General features: G+C 47.8%; 1 protein-coding gene across 1 annotated transcript in view; it reads left to right on the forward strand.

The window, feature by feature from the left end:
- The window catches only part of LOC144828091 (uncharacterized), a 73159-nt gene that overhangs the window by 38423 nt on the left and 21497 nt on the right, over positions 1–13239 (forward strand). Inside the window, exon 3 of the mRNA XM_078686220.1 lies at positions 581–708. Coding sequence (XP_078542346.1) covers positions 581–708 — 128 coding nt within the window. The remainder of the gene's footprint in view (positions 1–580; positions 709–13239) is intronic.

The following is a 13239-nucleotide window of genomic DNA, read 5'->3' on the forward strand; positions in this document are numbered from 1 at the left end:
CAGCAGGGCAAAATGATAGGTGACAAGACCTACTGCTGGTGTTCTCGCGTCCGCGCCGGCATGCTGCTTAAATAGCAGTGAGTCAGGCGTCTCGCGCACACATCAGCTGTTCCCAACCCACAAGTGCTAGTCAGGTATGTCCGGTCCTTTAGCCCTCCGCAACAAACGGCAAAAGCCACGGCGGAACGGGGCAGGGACGGAAGATCACAACAGCTGTCACCCTGAGTAGCAAGCTAAAACGAAGCACCTGTAAGTTTTGTGGAATGAGGTACAAAAACCAATTATGATCCTACCAGTTGGAGTAAAAGTCTAAAATGAACACAATGTGTCAATCTCAATGTGGCAAGACCTACCGCTGAATTCCAGATATAATCAATCTGTAAGAAAATAACATGAAACTTAATTTGCACAAGCACCAATGCATCTTGGACAAGTGTCCTTTCTTTAGTATTTCATGCAAATTTTGCTGCAAGTTAAAAATATCTTGTGACACTTTTTTCTAAACTTCTGAAAAATGTCAAGTAACCTCTGTTTGGGCATTATTTGTACATGTGTCTGTTTCTCTGGGTTGTCATTACAGTTCGACTGATGGAATCTATCCGGCGCATGGACATAAACATCCTTATGTTTTTTTTGCATACATCTGCTTCTGCAAATTCAAATGAGAACATCTTGTTATGTTGTAAAATCCTGGAACATCGAAAAAAGGTAACTGTGATTCTCCATTGCTTTACCGGGCATTCTAGGGAATAAGAGGCAATGTGCTTCATTTGAACATGTGGTTGTCTCATGGTATGATATATTATTTATGTGAGAATTTCAGAGTATTATATGATATGGCAGTAGAAGCCTTATCATGGAATACAGTCACAAAAACTGTCTTGGGTCCAGTGAAGCTTGTTTGTATCACCTTTGTTCAACCCTGGGTATCTGGGGCTTCGAGCAGCAAAGCTAGACAAAGGAACTTAGTGTGAATCATTTAAGAGCACCAAACAATGGAATAAGAAAGTCACACAAGAGATACAACAATACTTTATGAAAATAGAACATATTTTTGTACATTTTTAGAATCCATGTTCAAATTTCATTGGAGGTTCCAGAGATATGTATTTTGAAAACAATAAAAAAAAACTTGAAATACAACCACAAAACAGAACTGGTCAACAAAAGGTTGTAATTTTTGTAAATGTTTAAAACAGTTAGTTTGTCAACTTCAGCCTGACTTAAGGTCACTTTGGGCAATGACCTGGCCACCAGACCCTTCTTCAGTTCAGTTCCAGCCTTTAGAAAACAACCACCATATAGAACAAAGAAGTGGTTTCTATGCTGGGGATGCAGGCAGAAAAGATGTTCACATATCATCCTGGAGCTGTGCAGTCGACAAGGGTGAGCTGTGGGTGATTCCTTGGTGCATGGGTCAGGTGGGGCAACTTTGGCCACTGCATGTGAGGTCCCATGGCATTCTCTTTGTGACAGTCGAAGGCAAGCAGCGGCTGGGCTAGTGTGCTCCCGACACATCAATCACTGCTAATATCCTTGGTAGAGGCTAGTGTCCCTCTAAGGCAAGAAATCCTCTGATAGCAGTCCTGGGTCCAGCAGACTCGAGTGCAACTTTTGGCTACATCGGAGATGTCTCTAGGAGCACCCAACAGCAGTCAGTGGTGATTCCTCTGAAGAGGATACTGCTTTGCCGGTTTCGGCTTTCTCAACTTTGGTATCCATGGTGCTGTTCCAGGGGGCCAACCAACTAACCCTTGGAGTCACTGCTTCAATCTGGCTCTGGGATCAATGTTTTCCCAAGCCGGGAGCCGCAGGCACAGTCCAAATTTTACTAGTCCAAAGTGCAGCAGGTGCAGTCCTTCCAACAGTGAATCCTCTCTTTGTGCTATTCCAAGGGCAGGAGGACAGTCTTTGTTGGGTTATTTTTCCAAATCCAATGTGTACTGAGGTTTAGCATGCCAGGGTTGCCTATTTTATCCTGGGAAAGTGCCTGGGGGGACAACGTGGTCACTATTCAATGGGCTTGTAGGCCCACTCCTTTTTTGCGACAAAGTTCAAGTTATGTGAGGCATTTCGCAATCCCAGTATGCAATATTTTTGCTACTGTCAAGCCCACAGGAAAACAGGTTTGAGGACAGTGTTTTCCTCTCCGTTCCTGCCTCCAACTTGTCTGCAGGAACAAAAGTCATCCTGCTCGGGTGTGTTGTCACCCTTTAAAGGGGGCATTTCCTTTGAGCCTGCCTTTTGGGCTAACACCTCAGTTGGCCTTTCTGGGAGAGGAGGTGACACCTCAGTCTGCGGCAACTGCCTTTGTGCTTAAGCCTTGGAGTTGTTCACATGTCTCCCCAGGTGGGCAGAAAGCTGTCTGTTGGCCCGGGCCTGCACAAAGCCACTGGACTATCTAGGGCACAGAGTGTCAACTTTTTAAAAGCTGCCTAACTTTAACAGTGACATTAATTTCGATTTGGGCATCAAGTTGAATTTGATGTAAGGTAGTCCCATTCAGAAGTTAGCCGGACTAACTTTCCTAATCAAAACGACAACTTTAAGGGTTTTGCTGCTAAGGCTATATAAACTTCTATGTCTTGCTTAACAATATACAGCTCCCTGCCATAGGGGTCTATATGGCTTCCTTAGGGGTGAATTACATATATCATTATGGGAACGGGTGGCTTTGCCATTATTGGCAATGCCATAGTCAAACTAGCATTGTGAACACTACCCATCTAGTCTGCAGTGGGAGGCTGGTAGTTTTCTTGTCTTTTGTCACACTCTGCACCATATACTAGGGACTCACAAGTAAGTTAGTGCTTGCAAATTGGGATCATCCAATTCAAGAAATCTTTTATAATGGGTCAGTACACTGGAACTGGGGTCAGGTTAACAGGCCTAAGTGCACTGAGTCGAAAAAACAGCAACTAGTACTCAAATAGGGTCAAGAACTGGGATGGGAACATGCAAAAAGCCAGTTTCCTGACAGTTTAGGGTTGTAGTGTGATGTTTATGGGCCCTAGGGTACTGCAAAGGACTATGTGGTGTGAAGTAGAGTTGTATAAGGTTAGGTTGTCTTGGCGTGTAGTCAAATGCTTTGCTATAGTGTACAGAATAAGTAAGTTAGTGTGGTGTTGCAGTGTTATATCATATTTTTGTGCAGTGTACTATAGTCTTGTGTAGTTTGTCAGTGTCATGCTGTGCTGTAGTGCAGCTATGTGTGTTTTGTGGTGTTATGTTGTAGTATGATGCAGAGATGTATTGTAATGCATTACATCGCTGTGTTGTGTTGCAAGTGCCTGGAATGACAGATTTTCATCTAAAGCATCCATTAAGTATACATATTGATATCGTACTTTATGGATGAGTCATTAGACAAAACAGTATCGTAACCTTTGTTTGAACATTTCAACTCTGTTCGGTCAGAGACTGTGGGAGAAAATAGCAGACACTAACCTCTCACCGAAACATGTCATGGCAAATTCTTTCTTGGAGTGAAGAAAGAACAGTTACACTGCTAGTTTGCTGTAAAAATACTTCAGATCTTGGGGTCTACAACCTAGAACCAGAAAGACTGGATCCTGCCAGGTATTCAAGATATCCCTGTATAACAAATGTACATAACCTCATCGAAATGAAGATCATTTAAGCTCTCTGGTAAATCCAGAAATGTAACCAGAATCTTGCTTTGAGGGACTTATTGTGAAATACCCTGATCCTGATTACAGCAAATCTGTGAATGGAAAGCTCTCATGTCAGCTACTTTTGTCATTACAATATTATGTTGAGTGTCATCTAAAGGAGCCGTTTGTGAGACGTAAGAATGCATGGCTAGTTTCTACTCTGGATAGGAATAATTGAGAAAAATGTGGCACAAGGAAAAGGTCAATAATTACAGGTCAAAAAAGACTATCATCCCTATTCACAAAAGTAGAAATACCGGCAAACGTGCACATTTACTCTTAGACTTTGTAGTAACTTTACTGCTTTTGGCTATTCACCGTTTTCACATGTAAAGTTACAACACAGTGGAAATGTGCATATCCTCGATCCCTGAAACTAGAGGGTGGAGGCAAATTTATAAGTGACTAGTTGCCACTGGTAACCTTTCACACTTATTTCACCAGGGCAGAGTTCTCCCTATGGTGTAGTATTGGGGATTTTTAATCTTTAAAATAAGTTAATGAAAATATTTTAATGTATTTTATAGTTTTTTTAAACCTAAAAGAAATTGAAAATAAATCCTACAGCAATACTATCTTGAAAGTATGTTAAAATATTTCCTGTAAATATAATAAGCTAATACAAAATTATTTATTTAAATATTTATTTAAAAAAATCAACCAGAAAGTAAAATGTATATTTTATTTAATCTGAATTAAAAATTACTAATTGTTTGTTGTTAAATGTATTTAAATTATAATAACTGTGTAATTCGTTTATATACATACACGTTTCCCATCAGTTCCTCTGAACTCACAACTGGTGCCTCCAATTAGCGGGGGTGTGACCCATTTCATTCAACATCCAAAAAAGCAACTGGAACACTCCCGGGGCTTTCAACATAACTTTATTGGCCACATACGCGTTTCAGCAATCAGCCTTCATCAGTGTGGCAAAAGTAGGTGTTCGACATAGGCAGAACCATGAGAATGTAAGCAATTTAATGTCACAATTGACTATTTTCTATCCAATCGGGAGACAGTAGTTGAGCCAGTAGGCAGATGGTGAACCAACATCTCCGTTTGTTATTTTAAGGACTGTGTGACTTGTATGCCCAATGGAAAATTTGAGATGTCAACAGTGATGTCACTGAGCATGTCACGAGTGATGTAATATGTGACGTCATCAGCAGTGCATTGCATGGGCACGAGTTAAAGTTAGGTCTACTGACTATTTCTATGGTTTTGTACGAGTGAAATCTCCAACTAACTAGAACGTCCCTGAAACCTATGTTTTTTTCAGTGTGGGGTCCAACTAGCCTGCTCAGTACATCCAGTAAGTGCCACAGTGGAGCTTGCCTCTGATTGGCTGCCAACACTTGTAACCAGGAAGTGTTGACAGCCATCTTTTCACTTGGTATGAGGAGAAAGAAAAACGATTAAAAAAGAAGAAAAGGTGGCAGGGTAAAAGCGGCCTGACCGCATAGGAATGATCAGAGGGTCCCACAGGGCCAAAAGAGCATTTTTTTGGGGCTGTATTTTCACACCCAACGTGACTCCGGACGAAAATATTTTAAAAATGAAGCGCGGGAGCCTTATGTATGTGGCGCTCCAGAAGGTGGCAGACCAAAGGGTCCATTAAGGGAACCATTGACTCACATGCATGCCACAGGATTAGGATATAAGAGCATGACCAAGGAGATGAGCGCGGTAGGGATTCCCAGTTTGATCAGAGCTTCTTTCAAGAAGGGCCACTCCAAGGGGTCAAACGTCTTTTCGGCATCCAATAGGGTAACTAAAGCAGGTGTTTGGCAGGAGATTCTGTTGACCACTGCAAAGAGATGTGGGTGACATGTTGTTTGAAAGCTTTATAGAAAGCTCTCCTAAGGCCATCAAGGCCAGGGCCATTGGACCTGTCTAAAGAGTCGATCACCTGGGTGACCTCCTCGCAAAAAATCATCTTGCTAAAAAATTGTCATTGGCCATCAGTGGGCCAGACCTATGGCGATCTCCACCAAGTATGATGGGATCTCTGGTGCATTGTCAGGAGTGCAGGATGTACAAAGGAGTTCATAATAGCATTGGGACTCTGCCCGAACATCTTCGCCAGCAAAAACAGAGGACTCAGAGACGGTGCGCAATTCATCGACATAACTACCTAGGCGATTAGGGTGGATTATCCGCACAAAAGTGCGGTCGAGTGCGCCCCCTCACCATAGCACGGAGCCCTAGTGTGTTTCCCTAGATATGCGATTTCCCTATCAGACAGATCGCGAAATTCAGTCAACAATACTAAACGTCAATGGAGTTGGAGGCCGCCGCCTTAGGAGGCACTTAAGTCTATACCTTGGAGGTTTAAAAGCATTGCGGTTGGGAGTGGATATCTCATAGGATACAAAGTTGGCATCTGCATGTCCCATATGGGCATAAAACTCCTGAAAGAATTGAGGATACTCAGTGTTCGGGGCGTATATGTTGACTAATAGTACTCGTTTGTCAGTGAGGCTGCCTTGTAGGATTAAATAGCATCCATTTGGGTCCGAGTGACATTTATGGAGGGAATAGAGGCTGCTTTTATGCATGAGGGGGCAGAATCCACAGGAATAGGAGCCATGAGAGGAGAAATAGCGGGGTGGGGGCTCCAAGTAGTCGCATATGATTGGGCGCCATTGGGTAGGATACGTGTTTCCTGAAGGAAGGCTATGTCGCAACAGATATGAGAGGACTTGTTTGCCTTTACCTGGATAATTGATGCCACATATCTTTCATGTAAGGGAAGTAATGTCTATCACCTCTACAGGCCCTTTCTGAGATGGCATAGAGTAAACAGGTGTGAAAAGAACAGCGCCATGTCATAAGCTGGCATATAGTGTACCTGTTGTGCAAAGGGTAACAAACAAATACAAAACTGAAGAGAAAGCAGAAAGGGCCCACACCTATCCCCCCCCACTCCCACTATATAGGAAAACATCCAATAAAGCCCCAAAAAGGAGAAACAAAGAACTAAACAATCCCAATGAGGCTACTGCAGTGTTCTCCATGGGGGAGAGTTAACATGTTTGCTTGGTGTGGCCCGTTCCTAGAGGAATAGCTGAAGCAGAAAGGAAGAATCAACCACATATAAACAGCATTTGTATGGAAAAAGTAATAAGAAGGCAATGATTAGCAAAGCATACTGTCTGGGGCAGTCCACATGTGTTATGCAGAAGTAGTCCCTATTTTGAGGGAGAATCCAAATACTGCAGGCCATATCAGCTCTAAGGGGACTAAGGAGCAGGAGTCGGTGATCCAGTAATTTGTAGTGTGTTCTGTCTAGAAGAGGAGGACTTGAAAGCAAAGTGTTTGCAAAAGTCGTTTGCCTCTGCTGGGTTGTCAAGGAGCGAGGCCTCCCATTGACCTCAACTCATAGACAGGCAGGGTAGAGCATATCATATTTAAAGCCCGACTTGCGGAGAGAGTTCTTAACATCGCTGAATTTCCACCAGTTTCAAAACCTTCAAGGTGGGGAGTCATACCCTGGGTAAGGTCCCAGCTTTCTCTTACCTGCTGGTGCTATTTGATGCTAATATGAGTTTTAAACCCCTAGTTGAGGGTAAGACTTGTGATTTGGTCAAGACCACGGGGACTGTAGCTAGTGTTGCACAGAGGTTGGCCTCATGGTGACTGGACCCTCTAGTTAAGTATTTTAAGTCCAAGTGCATCTCCAAGGAGCTATATGACAGTGATGTATGGGGTTACATGACGGTCGATAAAATTGAACTCACAGAAAATACATTTTAAGGTGTATTCTGCGGGTCCACAAAGTACCCCAGCTTTTTTTGTTCGTCAGGAACTTTGTTTTAGATACATTGGTGACCTTGTTGCTCTCAGACCCTTGCTGTGCTGGATCAAGATATAGACTGGGGAGGGTTGCAAAATAAATAGACTGATTTTGTCTGATTGTCTGACCCTTGACAACATGCATCAAATCCTCCCTTGGCTTGCTTATATGAAGGCAGCTTTTACCAGCATGGGTTGGGTGAACATATACTGCAGTTATTAGTCCCTGTACCCCCTGGAACTCAAAAAAGGGAGAGACTTGTTTCTCAAAAGTCCCTTATTACAACATGAACACATAGAGCTTGTGAAACCCATTGTATAGGGGCATTTATTTTTAAAAACTGTTCAGGGTATGGATCTTTCCTTTCACTCCTATCTAATGAAAGGGATAGATTTCTGTTGGTACGATTCAAGGTTAATGTTAGACCTGTCAGGCCTAGGGTGGTCTTCCCTATTTTTTTTCGCCTTGGCCTAATTTTTCCCACCTACTTTTTGTTGGCCTTAGGTCTCTGGGCACCTTCCCATTGTTTCCCAATGTTAAGGTGCAGATGCTCTCTTCCCCTAAGATGGCTGCCACTGACCCCTGCTACTGCAGCGTGGTCTTTTTAGGCGCACTCTAGTAGCCAGGAGCTGACTGGAACCCTTAAACTATGTAGCAATGCCAGCCTTCCAGCCTGCCTATAGCTAGAATGAGGGAAGCTCCTGGAACATTCTAGAACAGGGGAGGTGACACCAACTGCCACTGCCAACTGCCAACTGTCGCTATATAAGGAAAGGGAGGGAAACTTTCCAGTCAGAGCAGAGTAGAGAGTTGGGGCATCACTGACCTGGGGGACCCACGCAGGAGATTTAGCACTGGGAGTGACAGGGCTTAGGTGCTGCCTTCCAAGTAGAGTGAGGAACCCTGAACTAGCCCACTGATCTGGCCCAGCGGGAGGGGAACCCAGGGACCACCTGAAGTGACCTGCTGTCAAGCCTTCAACTCTAACCCCCCCTCAAGAAACCAAGGAACTACAAACAAAGGGCGTCAGAACCAACACGCGCCAAGAAGAAGCTTTCCCGCGCTAATCAGGAATCTTGGGGATCAACCAGGTACTGATATGCCTGCCAAGCGCTCTCCCCTCTCTGCGCCAACCCCCCCTGACTGAACTGCGAGCTGAAACCTGAAGTGACTTGGGCCACCTGAGAAGCGCTCTTCCCCCCCCCTCAGCGCTAGAACGCTGACCTGCCTGATAGCTGCGACGGCTATTTTGCCAGCATTATCTATCCAGCGCTCGTCAACTGTGCCCCCACTGGGAAGCGATGTGAGGCCAGAGCCCCTGTCTGTCACAAAGTGCTGTGAGGCCAGAGCCCCTTTATTTCACGAAGCGATGTGAGGCCAGAGCCCCTTTCTGTCACAAAGCGCTAGAGTTGAGACTGCCCCCTCAGCGCTGGAAAGACTGAGCGCACTGCGGAACTCACCGTCGCAGCCTGGCACTCCCTTGGCCGGTGCTGCCTTCATCACCCCCTCGGTGGCCCCCGGGACCAGGAGAGTTCCGCTGCCACATTCCACAAGGCCGCTCCGGGCCCGAAGCCGTTGCCTCCCCTGTCACATGGTGAGGGGGCGCCTGCCGCGTCACCAGCCGCGCCCCCTCCACCACTTCCTGCTGTCGAGCGTGAGGCCTACACGCCCCCGCAGGCTGCTCTGCAACCGGCAGCTGCGGGCGCGCCTCCTCCCTGTCTCCTACGATTGGTCCTGGGCCCAGTGAGACTCGGTAGGCCTGGGACCCGCGGCAGATCCCGCAGCAGCGCTCGACGAGAGCGAGAGATCCTCTCCTGCTTGCTGCACCCGCGGGGCCTCGTGAAGCCCGGCTGCACCTCGCGACTGCCCCCCACAGTGCCAGACCACCGGAGAGCTCCCGAAGGAGTCCGAGCCCTCCTACACCAGTTGACCCACCGCAAGGGCCCCGGAGGGCCGAATATAGAAGGTAACCCCCAGGGGAGGAGGGCGGAAGGCCAGAGAAGGCCCCGAATTCGCCCCTCCCCCGGGGAACATCGTGGTTGGGCCCTGTTGGCCTTAGATGACTCTGGGTGGGGGAGAAGTTCTTGCGAGACTGCCAGACCTCTGAACTGGGCCAAGACATTGGTTAACCCCTGCCTGGGGTCCAGACGAATGCCAGCTGGTGTAGGCCCTGATGCTTGGGTAATGGTGGTATAAGGAAGTGCTTTTGCTGAATACAGGGGCATCTGTGCCTTTATGAATGCCCAGTTCTCTCGCCTAATGAGCTGATGCCCAATCTTCACTGTGATGTCCATTAATACAGAATGAAATGTTTTGCTCCTACTTAATGGACGGTTTACTCTTGTCCAAGGCAAAGTTTCCCGGATGCTTTTAGTCACTAAATGAGATGGTTGCTTATATGAAGAAATGGTTATTGATGCTTGATGCAATGTTATTTGAATGTCTTTATAAATATTGCCTTGCAGGTGCTGATTAGGAGCAAGGTTGTTGCCAAGCCCACGGTTATCTAATATTTAATATTTATTCATTTAAGTATTTATTGCAGAGTGATGAGACACGTGCTTTTAAGGGAAACTAATAAGTTATTGCTACTGTGAATTTTTGATTGCCCTGATTCTAATCTTATATAAAAGCTTATTAATTTGAATCAAACGTAACTGGTGGGGTCTATGTCCTTGCCTGCACTTATTGTCTCAGTGGATGCGTGTGCTGTGTAGTCACTTAACACCTGAGCTTTCAGGTGCCTACCTGCTCATGCCAGGCTACCCCTGGGGAACTGGTAACCTCAGTTCCTACATTTGGTGGCGAGCGGTGGGATCCAGGACCTGTGACTATACAGCACCCTCCAGTGGGACAGAGTGCGCTGCAATTAGACTGGACACCTATCGTGCCTACAACCTTTCTCAATTAACCCCCCCACTGTCTAGCCTGTAGAATGTGTAGAGACCTGTGTTGACCCAGTATTGTACCCACGTCCTAATATCTTTCCTTGATTTTATCTGGGTCCCCACCTGGCAAAATGGAGTTCCAGCTAGGTTATCTGGAGGAGTACACAGTGGTGCAGCTTAGGGAATTTTGTCAGGGGATGGGGGTGCCGGTTGGGCGGAGAGCCGCAAAGGAAGAACTCCGTACCGCCTTGAGGGCATGGTTAAGGGCCCACCCAGAGAAGAGAGGGGATGGGGAACAGGAGGGACAGGTCACGCAATGGGAGGCGGGCACTCCAGAAGACCCAGGCCTGCTCAACATTGATATGTACGACAATGTGTTGCCAGGAAGACGTTCCGGGGCAGGGAGTAGTGTATCTGGGGGGAGCGTGTCATCGCAGGAGTATGAGGACAGGAGGGAGGAGAGGCGATTGAAGTGGGAGCTTGCCAAACTAGAGCACGAGAGGGAAAGAGAAAGGGAAGATAAGAAGCTTGCTTTGGAGGAAAAAAAGTTAGCTATGGAAGAAAGGAAGTTGGCGCACGAGCTCCAGCTTAAAGAAATTGAGCTGCGAGCATTGCAATTGGGTGCGCCAGGAAGTCCCAATGGTGGCAGCGTACAAGGGGTTCAACAGGAGCCCAGATTTTGGTTACCCAAGGAGGTGATCGCGAGCTACACACAGGGGGATGACATTGCTAGGTGGTTGGAGGCGTATGAAGTGGCCTTGACCGCCCATGGGTGCCTGAGAAACACTGGGGAGGTGGCCTGTATCGTTATATACCTCCCAACATCAGGGACACCCTCCTGTACTTGGATAAGGCAGACCAGTTCAGGTATTCCCCCATGAAGGAGGCGCTCATTAAAAAGTTCGGCCTCAATCCTGAAAGGTATCGCCAAAAGTTCTGTGGCAGCCATAAGCTGTCCACTCAGAATTGGGTGGATTTCTTTGACTATGCCCGTAAGGCTCTAGATTGTTGGGTGCGTGGCAGCGAGGTGCATGATTATGAGGGCCTGTACAATCTTTTTTTGAGAGAGCACCTCTTGGATAAATGTTTTCCGGAGCTGTGCCAACATCTGGTGGACCGCAAGCTGACTGATCCCCGTGAGCTTGCGGAGGAGGCGGATACTTGGGTCAGCACCCGGGTGTCACACAAGGCCCCCGGAGGAGAAGGCCCGAAAGGCGGACAGGGCGGCCCCCAGAAGAAAGAGGGGGAGATAAAAAGAAGGAGTTCTCACAAGGCCCACAAACTAGACAGTTTGGGAGAGGAGTAGGTACTCCACCTCAGTCCAGTTCCCCAAAGCCCACTTACCTTGTCAAGAGTCAGCAGCCAAAAGTTGTCCGGTGCTATGAATGTGGGGAGGTTGGACACTACAAAGGAGATGCCCAGTGTCGCAAATGACCACCAGCCCCCACAGGTGGCAAGAGTCCTGGGGTGGCTAGTGTAGCGCTTGGGATAGAGCTGCCCCTAGATAGGGAGGGGGAGTAGACAGGCCTGACCCTGGTTTCACTTGGGGATAGAGAGATGGTCCCAGTGACGCCCTTACCATGGAATACTGCTAAGTACCAGCAGAGGGTGAAGGTCAATGGGGAGGAGGTGGACGCTCTGAGGGACACAGGTGCCAGCATGACCACCGTAGTGAGGCGGCTGGTGTCCCCTGAGCAAGTAGTACCTGATGTGTTCCATCCGGCTGTGTTGGCTGACGGCAGTCTGAGCTACTATCCCGTGGCTCAGGTTCCCTTTGAGTGGGGAGGAGTTCAAGGCCCGTTGAGAGTTGCGATAAGCCCTGCCTTGCCTGTGGACTGTCTGCTAGGAAACGACCTGGAACATACCGCCTGGAAGGAAGTGGAGTTTAAGGCCCACACTGAGATGCTGGGGTTACCAGAGTGGACTTGCGTGGTCACGCGGTCCATGGCTGCCCGTCAAGAAACTCAACTCGGGTTGGAGCCTGAGACAATGGCCCAACCCAATGCTGGTCCTGAAGGGGAGAATGGAGTGGAGAACACACCCCGTGTGATGGATGGGGAGCCTGTGGAGGTGCCCCCGGAGTCCGTGGAGGTGGATGTTGTTCCCGTGGGGGACTAGCCGACCCTTGCCGAGTGGCATGTGGAAGGAGTGCCTACCCGGGAGGAATTCTGTCGGGCGCAAAAGGAGTGCCCCACGCTTGAAGGCATGCGGCGACAGGCCGAAGCCCAAGCGATTCATCAGGAGACCGGCAGTTTTCACGTGTACTGGGAGAATGGCCTCCTTTACAGTGAGCCTAAGGTTCCGGTGCATGGATCCTCGAGGGCCTTAGTGGTCCCCCAATGCTACCGGGCCTTCTTATTGGAATTGGCGCATGAGATTCCTTTAGCTGGACACCTGGGCCAGGACAAGACCTTTGTGAGGCTAGTCCCACATTTTTATTGGCCCAGGATGAGAGTTGCCTCTGACACCTACTACAAGACCTGCAAGACTTGCCAGGCAAGTGGCAAGATGGGGACCAAAGTGAAGGCCCCTTTGGAACCGCTCCCGGTGGTCGGGACCCCTTTTGAGCGGGCCGGTATCGACATCGTTGGGCCGTTAGACCCTCCGACCTCTGCGGGACACCGGTTCATCTTGGTGTTAGTGGACCACGCCACTAGGTACCCAGAGGCTATTCCTCTAAAGACCATCACTGCACCTGTGGTGGCGCGGGCCCTGATGGGGATATTTACCAGAGTGGGATTCCCCAAGGTCGTGGTGTCAGACAGGGGCACAAACTTCATGTCGGCCTACATGCAGGCCATGTGGAAGGAGTGCGGAGTGACCTATCGGTTCTCCACTACTTACCACCCCCAGACTAACGGGCTCATAGAGCGCTTCA

This window comes from Lissotriton helveticus, chromosome 4_1 (assembly GCF_964261635.1).
Source record: "Lissotriton helveticus chromosome 4_1, aLisHel1.1, whole genome shotgun sequence".
NCBI classification, from domain to species: domain Eukaryota; kingdom Metazoa; phylum Chordata; class Amphibia; order Caudata; family Salamandridae; genus Lissotriton; species Lissotriton helveticus.